Source organism: Furipterus horrens, unplaced genomic scaffold (genome assembly GCF_987537825.1).
Source record: "Furipterus horrens unplaced genomic scaffold, mFurHor1.1.pri manual_scaffold_11, whole genome shotgun sequence".
NCBI classification, from domain to species: Eukaryota; Metazoa; Chordata; class Mammalia; order Chiroptera; family Furipteridae; genus Furipterus; species Furipterus horrens.
In genome coordinates, this window is record NW_028327181.1 from 56826960 (window position 1) to 56842777 (window position 15818).

At 53.0% G+C, this 15818-nt stretch overlaps 1 protein-coding gene across 1 annotated transcript in view; it reads right to left on the bottom strand.

Moving 5' to 3' along the window:
• Positions 1-13714: 13714 nt before the first annotated feature.
• Positions 13715-15818, bottom strand: part of KIAA0753 (KIAA0753 ortholog) — a 57720-nt gene continuing 55616 nt past the window's right edge. Inside the window, exon 18 of the mRNA XM_090292893.1 lies at positions 13715-15192. Coding sequence (XP_090149019.1) covers positions 15075-15192 — 118 coding nt within the window. The 3' untranslated portion in view covers positions 13715-15074. The remainder of the gene's footprint in view (positions 15193-15818) is intronic.

Here is a 15818-nt window from a genome sequence, read left to right on the forward strand (position 1 = left end):
AAAGGCAGTCATGCCAGGCTACGCTCACTTTCCTCTTGGACACATTACGACTGGTGGAGTTAGGAATGCCCTGCCTGCTGGGCCTGGCCTGGCTGCTGCCCAGCTCTCTGATAGTGACTTTCTGAACAGCAGGACAATGGGCCTGTCCACTTATTCCTGTCCACTGCTGGTGGAGGGAGGTCTGGGGCAGGACTTGGGCCAACCAACTCAAGCACTCCAACAGAAGTTACCACGACAGAGAGGCCCCACTGCCCCCACCAGGGCCACGTTGCTGTCTCTCACCTGAGCCATTGGAGATGCTGTCCCTCCCTCAGGGTCTCCTGGCCTGGCCCCGTCTCCTGCTTGGCCCCCTCCTTACTGATTCCCACACTTTAAAGTCCCTTGGTTGTTGTCCACTGCTACGGGGCCCACCTCCAATCACAGAAGCAGCCCCAGAAACAGATGCTCTCCGTTGGAGCCTTCCAGAATAGCTGAGAGTGGCCAGCATGTTCTTGCCACCACCTTTCTGCCCACCAGCCAGGATGCTGGGTGGAATGTGCCCTTCCATCGGTGCTGTGTTTCTTTTCCTCCTTGCTGGCGACTGTGGCTAATCTAGTCTGTGCTTCGACCTTCAACCTCAAGAAGGGTTAGGACCCTGCCTGTCCCCATCCCCTCTAGCAAGAGCCCCTACCCAGCAGTTACACGGACAAACCTTGCCCCCACCCTCACAGCAGATGCAATGAAGGTCTCCTGCAGAAGCAGGGAGATTCCCTTCGGATCAACAAATGAAGCCTAAGGAGATCCCCAGCCCCCCATGTGTAAGGACCCCCAGCCAAGACAGACCCGCACGGAGCCGACCACACTGACCACTGTACTAGACATGGACTGCCTTCCCACTCTGCGCCACAAGGGTGGGCTGTGGAATCCAGACAGCATTCATGTGCCTGTATCCTCAGTGTTTTCAGAAGATATTTAGGATCCCTTGCAGAACCTGTTAAACGGGGTCTCACCAGCTTTTTACTTGAATGCTGAGAGGCACTGAGACCCAAGTCTGAATTTCATATCATCCATTGCTTTTCGCTCGCTTCTGTATCTTACCCAGTGGTATTTGGGAGAAAAGGTCTGGAGAGGCTGAGGGGTAGGTTTTTCAAGTAAAAGGGTGGTTGGGTGGAGGCAGAGTGATGTAGCAGCTCCCCTGAGGAGGGGGACCGTGGGGAAGGAGCTAGCTGGAGAGGGAGGCTGTGCAGTGGTTCATGCTGTGGAACAGAGTGGGCCGGCTGGGGCCTCCACTGCCCACGGAACCGGCTGCGCCTCCTTCAGCTTCAGCTTTTGCTGTAGGAGCTGTGTTCTGTATTTGTTTGATGTCAAGGCAGTTGAGATTGGCCCCAAGCAAGCTCTGTTGTCTTCAAGTTATACTTAGACCAGATACAAGTTAGAAACTAGGCGAAAATCTAAAACTCTGCAGCAAAAGGAGCCCTTGCTGCCCGCAGCGCCCGGTGCCTGGAAGGAACACGTGCAAAGGAGCTCAGGCAGAGACTCTGCCTCGCTGCTTCCCATCCCCTGCCCCCCACCCAACGCTGTTTATTTATGGCAGATGCCAGAACTCTGAAAACCAAACACAGTCATAGATGATAAGGCACTAAGAAAGCAACAGATCAACAGGGAAAATCGCCTGGGGTCCCTCATTACGAACGCAATGGTATGGACAAGGGCAGGAAATCATGTCCAGATTACGTAAGCAGATTATGTAATAGACGGTCGCTTTATCTGCACCTAGTATATGATCTACACCTGTCATGGCTCTTGTACACCTTGCCTCAGGTACAGCCAGCCTTCCCCTCAGGCTCCTCCTGCTCAGGTGAGGTCTCTTCTCTAGATGCCAGCAAGCTTCCAGCTCTGGTCATGCCGGCCACGTACCACGGAAACACAGGATGGCCGTGTTGGAACATCCCGAGGATCCTCTAGACCAGAATCTTCTTTATTTATTTTGTTTGAACCAGAAACGCACATCCTAGGTGTTACTGCCTAATCCCCAGCCCCTGACATCTCCCACCAATCTGGACAGCCATTTAGGGTGGTAGCCTCTCATCTTTTTTTCTAGACCCCTCTTAATGGCCCCTTCGGTTTCACAGCTCCCGGCTGCTACAAATGCGGCTGCAATAAACATCCCTGGTGCTTCCTGGATTCCCGTGGGAGGGGTTCGCTGGGCTCACACACAGCAGTGGACTGTGGTGATGTCAGGACCTGCACCTTTCTCTAAACAGGTCGTTCTGTCAGCGCCCTCAGTGACTGTGGTAAGACTGACACCCAAGCAGGGCAGTGACTTTGCCCTAGTTCAGAACCCGAGAGCTCTGCCTTCCAGCCAGGAGTCCACTTGCTCAGAACATTCCATCGCCTCTCCCTCCCAGGGCTCCTGGCAGGCTCCCATGGAGGCAGCCCTGCGGCTGCAGCCTTGTTGATCCGGAACCTTGGCCTGTGATACAGATGTTCCCTCTCCCCCGTGCCGAGTACAGCGGTACCCACCACAAACCTCCCCGCAGGTGGTAGAGAGCAGAGGAGGTGGGAGGCCCGAGCTGCAGTCACCGTGGAAAGGCGTCCTGTACCACCACAGGGCTGAAGCTCGGCAGCCCCACCGCCCACGTGGGAGGAAAGCTCAGCTCCAGCCCCACCCCCACCCCTCTTGATTGCTCTGCACGGTGTATTAGTCTCAGTTCCCCAGCGAGGACCCCGCACTGCTCAGGGCTCAGGCGGCTGCTGAATAAATGCCAAAGCAGAGTCACTGGGGGGAGGGAACCCCTAAGAGGTTCAGTCCCTCCCTCTGCCTCCAGACTTGGTTAAAACCTTGACAGACTGCCTGGGAAGCTCTTCCTCGTGCCTGCTCTAGTCTCTCCTACTAATAACAAAACAATAATATTAACAACAGTAATAGATATCTGCTATGTGCCCGGAAGTGTTTTAAGTGCTTTTCATATGTTACCTCATTTAATACTTATAGCAACATAATGCAGGGGGCGTTATTCTGACCATTCTGATTCTACAAATAAGGAAACTGAGGTTCAGAGAGGCTAGGTATTTTTCTTTAGGTCAATAAGCGGTGAAACAGGTATGCTAACCCAAGTCTTTTGAGGCACAGGATCCCTCCTTAACTAACAGAGGGAAAAAGACAAGAAAAATAAGACAAAGAAAGCAAGATACAGGAAACCCAGAAGCCGAGGCTCTATCACTAACGGCAGGTGCAACCTCAAACAATCCGCCATCAGCCCTGACTCTGTGCTGCCTTGCCTGCACGAGACTTGCAAGTTACCCAGAGCTTCTGCAGCTTGGCTACAACCTCGGGTTTCCAAAGCTCCCTGCCAGGTGTCCTGGTGGGTAGAGAGCTGAGTCAGCAGGGTTTTCCAGGGCACAGATGCTTCAGCCTCGGCCCCAGGAGAGACCTCCCGGGACTATCAATGCCTCCCTCCTCCGAAGCTGCCAACCCAACACCCCCAGGCAGCTCTCCTGCACTGCCCTGGCTATCTATTCATATTGGAATTTGAATGCTTCTGGTCAGAATAACTAAAAGGCTGAATTTTACTAGGGTTTTGAAAGTCAATTGACTCCACTTATTAAAGATATACTAGATTATTCATTGAGTGTAAGGACACTCTGGAGACTCCAGGCACCGCAGCCTTCCAGGAAGACAGAAACAGCCCTTTCGGAGCGGCTCCCAGTAAACCACGGTGGGAGACATTTCACCAGGCAGGGGCCGATTAAATTACTGGCTGATCGCTGTCTGTCAAGAAAACATCCTGGCCCAGAGGAAGGGCTGTGGGGGAATACAGAGGCAGCTCTAGAAACCCCCTCTGGTTATGTTATGTAAATCCATTTCCAAAGGCAGGAAGGCAAAGGATTGAAGGACAGTATTCCTAGGAAGCTTTTTGACTTCAGTCAGACAGGTGTAGCGCTAAGAATGTGATGGAAGGGATGCTGGGTGCAGGGCGGGGGGCCACACATTTCACTCTGTTTTTAGATTCAGAGTTCCTGGGGAGTGACTCCTAAGTGGGTGGGCGCTTCCTATGCCAATGAGGAAGTTAAGTAATTAGAAGTGCGTGTAGGCTCGGGACCTGTCGGGGTCGGCAGGATCCAGCTCCAGCTCAGTGGACCCAGCACCTCACTCTACAGATAGGAAAGTGGGGCCCAGGTACAGGAATCAAAAACAGATTGTTGGTGGCACAGAATATGCTGAGGGGGATCTCCAGGCTCCTAGTGTAGAGCCCTCTCCTTGTACTGTCCTGTGGAGGTGGAGGGAAGGCGCACTGGCTTGTGGCAAGGAGTCTCTCCTACTTTCTCCTCGTCCCCTCTGTTATTGGAGAAACGCTGGCTCTTCTTACCAATACAGTAAAAATATCACAGATCAGCGAGCCTATTAGCATGCACGCAAAGTTTATTAGTGAATGGGAGAGCAGAAGCAAGGGTGGCCCAAGGCCGGGGTGGCGAGCTCGCCCTAGGGTGGCCAGAGGCCCGGGGCCCAGAAGGCCAAGAGCACCAAGAGCTTCATGAGAGTGCGTCCTTTGCTCTGACGGCTTATACAGTGGGCGGGAGGGGGTGAGGGAGTTACATATTGATTGACAGGTAAAGGCGGTGTCAGTTTTCCAGGACTGGGGCATGGATTCCTAAAGGTGCTAATGGGCTTCTTCCTTTAGGCACTAGGGGCCCTTTCCTGTCTTTTGGGCCTTGGGATGCAAACACAGTTTCAAAGGCTTTCCTTCACAAATATTGGAAAGGACACACAGAATTTCAAGGACTTTCCTCTTCCTGTGCTAACACAGTGTTTCTTGTGATGCTGGAACACCTGGCAATATCACGGACCAGGCCCAGGACTGCTGGGTTAGCCGGTGACACGTGTCTCCCTCTGCTACTCATGGAGCCGTAACACTGGCACCCCTCGTTGCCCTGAGAAGCAGCGAGTGTTGCTGGGGCATGGGGGCAGCGTTGGCTCGCAGAACTGAAACAAGGCACAGATGGTGTGTGTGCAATAAGGGTGCTTCCCGTTGTCACAGGCACAGACTTGGGCTCTCTCAAGCAAAAAGAGCATTGAGTGGCAGGCGATCGGGGGTCTCAGGGACTCCAAGGAGGCTGCAAGGACAGATGTGGAGGGCAGGCAGGAACTGAGAGGCAGCTCATGAAGGCCAAGAAACATAAAGCCCAACAGCTATCTTGCAGCAGAATGCCTCTGGCCCGATGGCCCCTCTCTTCACCACGATACCCCCACCACAAAATGGGTTCTAAGGGAACCTCATCATTGCACCACTCATTCCAGCCAGGCCTGCCCCACTTCCAGGAGCAGGGTAGGGCCCACGGAGCACGGAGCTGTAGGACATGGATCCTGCTTCCCCAGGGCTAGATTCTCAGGGCACGGGGAGTCTCAGACCTTATGAGGGCTGGACTGTTTGCATGACAGGCTGTGCCACGGAATTGTACTTTACTTAGATCTGGGAGCTACGGCATTTTACAGGTCCCGCAGCCTCTCCCCACCAAAGCTCACTCCTGGATATCTGCCCAAGGCAAGGGTTCCAGAAACCTCCAGGTCTGCTGTTTAGGGGTGTGTGAAAGAGGCCCTTAGTGATTCTGGATTGCCACTTCTCTGTGGCATTCACCGCAGGAGACTCCTGGGAAGGGGCTAGATCAACAGCCCCAACACCTGAGGAGGCTTTTTAGCTGGGGCTGCCACAGGCTGCCTGAGTTTTAATGTTTCAACGTTACAATATTTTGTACTTGGGAAATAAGAAGAACTACAATTTTCAGAGTTCAAATTCTATTTCAAGCTGTAGAAAATAAAACTTAACCAAAGCCTTCTTGGCCTACGATACAGTGAACCTCAATGTGGGGAGGTACATTTCTGCTCTCCTCCCTACAGTGAGTTATTAGGAATTCCTGGGATGAGGGAATAAGATTCTTTTCATGCATCTAAAAGGTGCCTGGCTAAAAGAAAGGGAGAAGAAACAGTGCTGGAGTCAATGAGCCCCAGACCAGGCAGGGGAAACCCAAGGGTCTAGACCCACTTTGGTGTCTGATTTCCTGTGAGATCTGTCCCCACTCTGGGTTTTCATTCTTGTCTGTGGATAAAGGAGTAATAGGTCCTCCTCAGACTCCTCAGAGTAGGAGAGTGGGTGGTGCTTAGTGGTGGGGACACTGCTGTGTGTATAGGAACTTCAAGGAGTATGACAGGGGCCAGGCTGGGCCACAGAATCTTCCCGTTCAGGGCTCCTTTACCTGGTGTCCAGGCCAGCTGGACCTGAGAATCATGAGGCTCCTGCAACTGGATGTGAAGCTGCAAGTATGTGCATGTATGCTTCTGTGTGTGTGTGCAGACGTCGATGTGTGTGTTATGTGTATATGTCCATATGTATGTGCATGTTTGCACATCTGTATGTGTGTACATGTGTATGTCTCAATGTTTTCTGAGGAAAAGATCCACAGCTTTTCTTTTTTTTTTTCAGATTTTTTAAGAGATCTTGACCCTTCAAAATAGCAAGAACTGCTATTTTAGTTCATCCCTTTGTGTGGACGGAAAACAGCCCCCCTAAGTGAGCATGGGGAGTCTGGGGCGTGTTGGTGTCTGAAGCTGTGAACGATTATCTGAGTTAATTAAACGCTTTGGCAGAGCCAAGTCAGCATCCCTGTCCCCTCCCACAGGCAGGTGGCCTTCCGTCGCACATGCCACAGGTCACAGGGCTGCAGCTGTGCTCTGCATGGGTCTCAGGCCCCAGCACGGAGCGGGGAACTGGTCTGCCAGGCTTGGCTTCCCCACAGAGGCAAGCACAGCAGGACCAGCCCAGCCCCCACTGCCCTCCTGAAGACCCCACTGTGGCTCAGTGGGCCGCACATCTGTGTTAAATGTGCCCAGGATTTCTTTTTGACATTGAAGTAAGTGCTGGCTGGAGAGCCACCTGCGTGGCTGACAAAGGCTGCGGGCTTCTCAGTGGAGGGCCCAGAGGAGCTTCTGCATGTCTTTGAAGATTGCCAAGACAACTCCGTCACACTGAGCAGGTGTAAAATCCATTAACAAGAGCTAATAAAGGCACCGAGGCCAGGCTGGGGATGGAGACCTCGGGCCAAGAAAGCTGTTCAGGCCAGGTGCTGGCCAAGCCTCAGCCCCACTGCAGCTGCTTGGGCTTCGGCAGCTGCCCCTCTTGTGAGCTCCTCCCTCCAAGTCCCATTGTTCTGATTCAGTGGTTTGGGCAGCATTCTACTTCTCATTCACTGTAAAAGCCCGTCCCTGCAGACCTCTGGGCACATTTACGGTGAGGCTGGAATTTTTTACGGATTGGATTTCAGAGGCGGGATTGATTACAGATGGAGCGCTTGGCAGGGACCTGGGGCTCCCCATAGACTCCCCCATTTAGAAACAGAATAAAGATTAGGAAGCCTAGCAGGGCAATCTGGGGCAAAGCATGCTTTCAAGGGAAGGGAGGGTGGATGCAGTGAGGGAAAAATCGGCTTATTCCCATTCAAGGGCATCTTCTCCAAGCTGGACAAAAATCCTGGGTTGGGAGGGGTAATGAGCTGCAGAGACCGATCTCACTGCCCCAGATGCACTCAGCCTCTGGCACACACGCTCTCTTTCTCACTCACTTATACTGAGATGATGGTGGGGTTGTCTCAGCTTTGGCTAAACCCCTCCAGCACCTTAGCCTAGTTGAGTTATGTTCACACATACGCTCTTCCTTTTTCAAGACTTCTAGCCTTGTCTGTGCTGTTCTCTCTGCCTGGAGGGTCTTTCCCCCTCTTTTTTAATTAGCAGGTTTTCAATCATCTTTCAAGGTGTAATTCAAATGCCACCTCCTCCAGGAAGACCACCAAAATTGCAACCCTCACTCAGTAAAAATGTGGCTGTTTTTTGCTCTATTTCACCTTTGTTTTCATTCTGCTTAGGAGGATGTGTTACTTAATTGTCTCTGCATTTTCATAGCATGTAGTGACATTTATTTATTATTAAAGACTTTATTTATTTTTAGAGAGAGGGGAAGGGAGGGAGAAAGAGAGGGAGAGAAACCAATGTGTGGTTTCTTCCTGTGCACCCCCAAGTGGGATCCTGGCCCGCAACCCAGGCATGTGACCTGGCTGGGAATCGAACCAGCAACTCTTTGGTCCACAGGCCAGTGCTCAATCCACTGAGCCACATCAGCCAGGGCTGAAATTTAAATGACTATTAGTGCAAATTAAAAACTGTTGTATTACCCAGGCTTAAGGAGACAAGCTACCATGTGCAGTGCACATTGGCAGGTTTTGCCTGTCCAGCATCCACTCCCTCTGTTTCAAGTAACAGGGTCCAATTTTCCACATTCAGTCCAGTCAGGTTAAGACGCTACTGATCTAACCTGCTTATCAGAGGTGGGGATGTGTCTCAGAGCTGATCAGTCAGAACACAAGGATTAGGTCGGGGCCAGGCTTGTTGCCTGAACTCGGCCAATAAGACCAATGAGCAGCAACCCAGTGGCACTGGCTGATCCTCCTGGGAATGAGGGGCTTTATTCTGCTGTGGTTGCTGAATGTCAAACTGTCAGGCTGGGGCTGCTGGCCCCAGTGTGCCACCATGTGGGGAGGGGCTGCCAGAGAATAGTGCCTTTAGGAGACAGGAGGAAGCTAGACTGGAGGGCTGGGGACATTGGCTTCACCACCGAGGTTGGCCCAGATGGGGCAGAGGCCATCTGCAAAACAGAGCGGGCAGGCCCGGCAGGCCCAGGCACAGCCCCAAACAAGGACTGGTACGAGCATGTCCATCCAATTCAGCACATGGCCCTGGCACAGGAGGCGAGGACAGAGGTGAGCCCAGCCCCTCGTGGGAGGTTCTGGAAGGAAGGGCTGGGCCAGCAGCAAGGCAGGTGCCAGGGCCCGCTGTGGTACATGGGGAAGAGGAAAATATGTGGTAGGACGCGGTGACAACCGCTTTCTAACTGGGTAAATTTCCATCTCACCTGGCTTCAGTTTCACCTCTAGAATGGGTTAATGATCTCTATTTCAGCGTCAGTGTGAGACTCAAATGAGATCGTGTAAGTAAAGCACTTCCCGTCGGCGCTCAGGCAGGGGATAGTAGACAATCATTGTCCCTCTGGGGCTGAATTCTGGGCAGGGCCTGGCCTCGCAGGAGTGCAGGGGACGAGGGCGACAGAGGAGGGCAGTGCATGGAAACCGGGGGAGCGGCTTGGCTCTGGGCCACTGGGCCGCTGAGCTGGGCTCCATTAGGAAGGTAGAAAATATGTCTTACTCATCTTTGTATGCACCAGAGCAAAGCTCGGTGCTTGGCATAGAGCAGGGCCATAGCAAATGTTTAAAAATGGAGATTGGACTGACACTTGACATCTGCTCAGCTTTTCTAGGCCATCTAAGAATCATCTACTTGAGAGAGAGACGAAATTGTGTTGCGAATGGAAAGGGTACTAGGCTTGAAGTCAAGAGGTGGAGATGGGATCCATCCCTGTGAGTTTCTGTGACTCCGAGTGAGTCTCTTAATTTCTGTAGGCCTCAATTTCTCCGCCTGTAAAATGCGGCTGTGAATACTGTGCTGCCTGCCCTGTAGGATGCAGTCCAGTTCAGAAAGTCCTGGCGGCACCACAAGCCCCGGAGCGAGCTCGCAGGAGTGCCGTCCGCAGTGCGACCACCCGAGGAGGCCCAGGCAGACCGGCTGGGGCGGGAGCCAGAGGCATGTTGCTGGCAGGGCAGCCAAATGGCATGGCTAGGAAGAGTGCTGCCAAGTGCTCGCTTGGAAGGGCAAGGCAAGGAGAGACGGGCTTAGAAGCAGGAGAGAAAACAGCAGGAAGAAGACATGAAGGCCCGTGAGAGCGAAGGCTGTGAGGGCGGGCCTCAGGGTTCCTTCTTACAAGGGTCTCCGTGATAAACCTCGTGGTTAACATTTATTGAGCACTTACCATCTGCCAGGTGCTATTCTAGGTGTCTGCGCGGATTATTTCCCTTAATCCTCCCAGAACCCTGGGTGGGCACGACTGTTACCACCCCGTGCACAGATCAGGGAACGGAGGCACGGAGGTCCCACGGGATTTCAACGCGTGGCTCACGTTCTGAATAAGCCCGAGTGGCTGCTAGGCCATGAAGCAGGGTCATTCCAGTGACTTAAGAGAGAACATATTGAAAGGCTGGCTTTGAGCTGTGAAGTGCCGAGGAGGTGTGGGATGGTGTTATTTACCTAGCCTCTCTTGGTCTCTAGGTAACTCTACAAAAACAGTGTGTTGAACAATTGGGGCTGAGGAGAGCCAGCGCCCCTCCTGGGCCTGGCCCCGGAGCTTGGACTCTCTCCCAGAAGGTGTCTCGGGCCGTGAAGGACGGTGACTGCGCAGGTTCCAGGGGCCTGCTTCACCCCCCAGCTCTGGACTTGGCCTCCTGTGAGCTCCCGAGGATCTGTGTCTGCTGGCAGCTTCCTGGGTCACGTTCAGCCCAGGCTTAGGGACCCCTGGGGCTGTGGGGTGGATGGCAGAGCCCACACATCCGGGATCTAAATGTTGCAGCTGCTCTTGATCACAGCATTTTGGAGCCAGAAGGCTCCCTGGACTTCTATCATTCCCAAGAGGGTTGCCAGGCGTGGGGAGAGTCAGACTCGGGTCCTGACGGCCCCCTGCAGAGGACGGCAGCAACGTGCAGTGGCTTCTGAGCACAGGCACCGCCACCTTCTGCAGGACTCTGCAGCCCCCGGGTGGGAGGCTTGGGCTGACCTCACCAAGACCAAGTGAAGACAGGGGAAGGATGTGTGGGTGGGAGATCGCAGGGAGCCAGGCGGAGCGGAGGGAGACACAGGGCTAGGTCCCGGGAGGCAGGCAGTGAGGACGGCTGGGCAGGAGGAAAGCGAGGTAAGAAGACATCCTTAGAGAGGGAGAAGAGGAGGGCAGTGGGGAGCATTGCAACGGGAGTGCAGGGCACAGCGTATGGCTGGGCGCTGAGGGGGGAGTTAAAGTGAGCGGCTTTTGAGGGATGAATGCTCCTGAAACTACTAGGCTTTTTAAGGTTTTCTACAAAGGATTCTAAGGTGTTGGAATGAGCAGACGGAGAGACCCAGGGGTCTCATGGAGAGGGAAGGACACACCCAGGGATGGTGTACACGTATGGCTTGGACTTCCGAAGGGGAGAGACCACCCTGTGACGAGCACATAGCAGTGGTCAGGAGGGGACAACGGTGACAGGGAGAGACAAACCGCCTCTCCTGGATGCACAGAGGAATGGGAGGGGAGGGGCCCGAAGGCACACCCTGGGCAGAGCCAGGCCTCAGCGAAGAGTGGAAACAAAGGTGCTTATTTATTTCAAGGCAGCAGCACCTGAGGGAGCTTTCTGGCCAGACCCACCTCTGGGTGCTGGGCTGGGGACAGACGTGGTGGCAGGAATGGACGAACTGACTCAGCTGCAGGCCACAGCAAAGTCAGGTCGGATAGATGGAAAGCCACCAGAAACAATGGGGAGAGGTAGCAGGTTTGGTTCAAGAAAAATGGATGAGGGTTACCACTAGGAAGAGCAGCAGATAAATGCGAGTGGGTGCAGCGTTGGGGTCCCCATCCCAGGCTGCGGGTGAGGAGCCACACCTCAGGGGAGGGCGAGCAGGGCCCAGCGACACGAGTTGGGCCAGAGAGGGGCCTAGATTAGAGCCCTGGTGTGAGGCCAAGGTCGGATCACAGGACCGGCGGACAGCCTGAGATAGTCCGGCTATCAGTGTGGTGCGTTCCTGATCCGGGTAGGACCCCCTCGGATGGGTCAGTACACCAAGTTCACCTGGGCTGGACAGTGGGCCCAGGCCTCCCACTCTGGGAGTTCCTGGGGCCCTTACTGAAGACTGATAGGAAGCCCTCCAACCCAGCCCACCGAGCAAACCCACCCGTGTGGAAACAGATCCCAGACTCTGCTCCTGAACCAGCGGGGAGCTAAATGGGAAGGGCAGTACTTAGTAAGAAAGCAGACTGGCTACTCGCTGCCTCCCTGTTTTTCGAGAGCCCAGAGAGCCCTGAGCCCTCCACAGCGGCCCTCCCAAAGGCGACGGTGTCGGCGTGGTGACGTGGTGCAGACACTCCTGATTCACAGCTTTTGCAGGGAACTCGCATCCCTCTCTCCAGCTGCTGAAATAAGTTTCTCTCAGAAACCCCCGTGAGCTAAGGAAGCTTACACTGTGCCACCGGGAAAACTGGAAACTTTCTGACTCGGTGTGGAGCCCCTTCCTTTCCTGTTGGTCCTGGGGGGCTTCACTGAGACCCCAACTCCTGCCTCGCAGCCCCTGGCTCCTCCAGGCACTCCGTCCACCCACCCCCCCCCCACCCTTCCGTTCAGGGTAGCAGGAACTGGGAGCAAGGAAGGGAGCCGAGGGAGAAAGAAGACTCCCATCACCCTCTCTCCCCAACTCCAATGCTTCCCTGCCTGCGGCACCGACCGGCAGAGGAAGGGACCACAGCCCTGAGACAGAGTCGTTTCTGCGGTCCCATGCGCCTCTCTGTCCTCAAGGCCCCGGGCCACCCAAGTCCTGATGGCCTGCGCGCCCACGCTGCAGCTTGCGGACCCAGGCACTCAGGGCCAAGAGCAGAGTGGGTCCTCGAGGTGCACCCTGGGTTCAAGAGGCAGGCAAGATCCTGAGGTTCTGAGCTTGAACTCCCGGTGCGTCAGCCCCTCAGAGGCGGGTCTGCGGTCTCCATGGGTGGTGTTCCACATCGGGCCACAAAAGGGCAACGCAGATTTTTATAGGTTTCACCGAGCTGTGACAAACCCCAGTCCTATACCCATCCCAAGAAAAAGTGTGCCTTCTTCTGTCCCTATCTCAAAAGGATTTACTGACACCTTGTCTTTGAGGAGCTAAACAGACTAGAGGCAAATAGGTAAACATGTTAAAACCCCCACATGACCAGGGCTGTGAAGCTGGACAGATCAGACTGGAGAGTGCGAAAAACATACTGAGGGATTTCATCATCTCTATAAATTGGGACAGCTACGTTCATGCACGTCTGTTTCTGAAGATAATACATGCAAAGGTCACGAGGAAACGGAAGGGGATTAGAGAATGGCCTACACACACAGTCTTTGTTCATGAAGAACAAAAATTCTAGAGGTCTGGGAGAGAGCAAGGCTACCAACAGGGACATCTGTATTTGAAGGCTTGGACTTCCTGCATCTTTGGGGCTGTAACGTAGACCCTGACGTGGAGGCCAGCTGAGTCAGAGACAGGCAGGCCCATCCGGGGGAGGCGGAGAGAAACCGAAGAGAGCCTGACACAGCAAAGATGTCTGGACGCGGCTGCGCAGCAGACGGCAGGTGCTGAGGAGAGGATGCTCCCGACAGCATCTAGGATGAGCCCATGGGGGACAAGTGCAGGACAAGGCACTCATGTGAACTCTCAAAATTGTGACAATTATCTTTATGGGGAAAAGTGAATCCATGATCACAGCATCACTAAGAACAGGCTTGTTTGATCACTTTATTTTCCCTTTCTGGGCCTCATTTTATTCATTTGCAAAATAAGAATAATGATGGTGCCTGCCTCACAGATCTGGGATTAAAAGGTATATGGGAGGCACTCAGAGCAACGCCTGGCACACAGCATGTGCTCACTAGGTGTTAGCTTTCGTTATCATTTCTTTCTTTCTGGTGGGTAAGGGGCGGCAAATAATTCACGATGCTCATCTAAAATATAAAAGTATTCTTGGTGGTTTTTGTGTATCACATTTCACATTGCCTGGGGGAAGAAGATGTAAATTATTTCAAACAGACACCCACATACTTTAAAATATTGAGTTTATTTAAAAAATCAGCACAGTAAAAACTGCTGCACAAATAACTTTAAGCTATCAATTCAAGTGTACACATGTAACTTCTCAAATTAAAAACCTTTCATTTCCCTTGAAGCCTTTTTAGCTCTCAGGTTGTTTATAAGATTAATCAAGAAAACATTAACATTAAACAAAAATCAATTCTGTACAAATAAGTGGGATCAAGCAGCTTACAGCATCTCCTGGAGCGCTGGTGCTCCGGAGCCCAGGCCCCAGGGACGAGGCTATACATGGCACAGAGAGGTCCCCACCACTGCACGCACTCAGGGCACTCACTCCTCCTCCCGCTTCTCTCTCTAAGCCTCGGGCAAAAAAAACGAAGGGCACCTTTTTACGGGTGTGGCCTTATTTTTTAACACATTCCTTTTTCTGAATCCAGAGTTTCTGAAAACAGGGGCTTTTCTCTTGGTAAAACCTAACTTAGAAGGTGTTCAAGGACCAAGTTGTTATGGTTCTTCGGTTTCTTCCTTTCTCTGGAGACCCAGAGGTCTTTACATCATTCGAGTCTGTTCCCTACCCCTACACCAGGCTCCTCTGTGCCCTGGGAACGTAGAAACGTCTGCCCTCAGCAGAGATGGAAGTGAACTCTGCACCTACGACCAGGCACAAGGGAAGGCCCGGCCCACTCTGAATTCAGAGAAAGTCTCATGTATCAGAATATGTCAGCCAATAACAGGAGAAGACCTTGAGGAACTCAAAGTGTGAAAAACCGCCTAGGAACCGAACATCAGAGAAATGCGTGTTCACTCTTGCGCACCGCTAAGGGGTGGATCCCTATTCTTAATGAGCCGCAACAGGCAGAGGCTTGGCAGCATAACCTAAGCCTGGGCTCTCCACGCGCTGTAACCCTGTAGGACAGGCGTCCTGCTGGGAAACTGCCAACGAAGGAAACACGAGCCAGTGATGGGACCAGACAGTAACTGCACTTTTGTTGGCACTGACGCCACCCAGGGGTTCAAGAGCAACTTGAATCCCTGTGTGAAATCTACCTATCAATTACTTTTCAAAACTGAGCCAGAGGGTGACTATATCAATACGAAAATTATACATTCAGAAAATATTACATAGCCATAATCAATTCATATTTCCTGGGTACTAATAAATAGACCATATTCCAACAGAAACCACCAGGAGCACTGCTGTGACAGTGAGTGGACGCAGTGAGGACGACCCCCCCGGCACGGCCTTCCATTCAGGGCAGCCCCCCTTCCGGGCCTGGATGCACAGCTGAGGACGGAGTTGCTGTGGGCTCAAACCAGGGGCGGTGCCGTCACCTGTCCAGTGTGACGGGCCCCGTGGAGGGGAGCCTCATGCAGTGGCCTCGAGGAACTCTGAGGTGAACACGGCTACTGCGTAGTCTTCACACACGTCCTGGAGCTCGGCGGTCACGGACCCCAGAACTTCATCAAGCAGCTCTTCTGAAAAGCTGCAAGAAAACCACACAGCTAAAGGCACCGAGAAGCAAATACAGAGCCTTTCTTCCACTCAGCTGGGGAACGTACCAAGTTAATTCTAAGATCTGAATGGAAATTCAAAAGGCCAAGAATAGCCAAGACACCTTTGAAGAAGGAAAGCAAGGTGAGAGGCCTTGCTTTCCCAGGCATCACGATGGCGACACTTAGAGCCCACAGTCAGGCCGGAGGGAGGGCCTCGCCCCGAGAGGGCTGCGACCAGGTGCCCAGGAGCTGGCTGCAACCAGCCCCCGGCCAGAGCACCCCTGTGAGCGGCCCAACTGCCCCAGAGACGGGCGTGCGCTCTCTCTGTGGGACAAGGGGGCAGGAGACCCCAAATCTGTGTTCTTTCTCTTTACATACATGCACACACACACGCGCACACAAAGCTGCTTTTTCCAAACTGCCTGATAGTAAGTTGCAGACTTGGCATCCTTCAAGTGCTTCAGTTTACATTTCCTAAAAACAAGGACATACCCTTAAATAACCAGGATAAAAATCACCACATTAACATTGATGCAATACTATTATCTAATCTTATCTGCAGACCTTTTTCAAAGCTTGCCAACTGTCCAAATAATGTCCTTTAAAGAAAACGTCC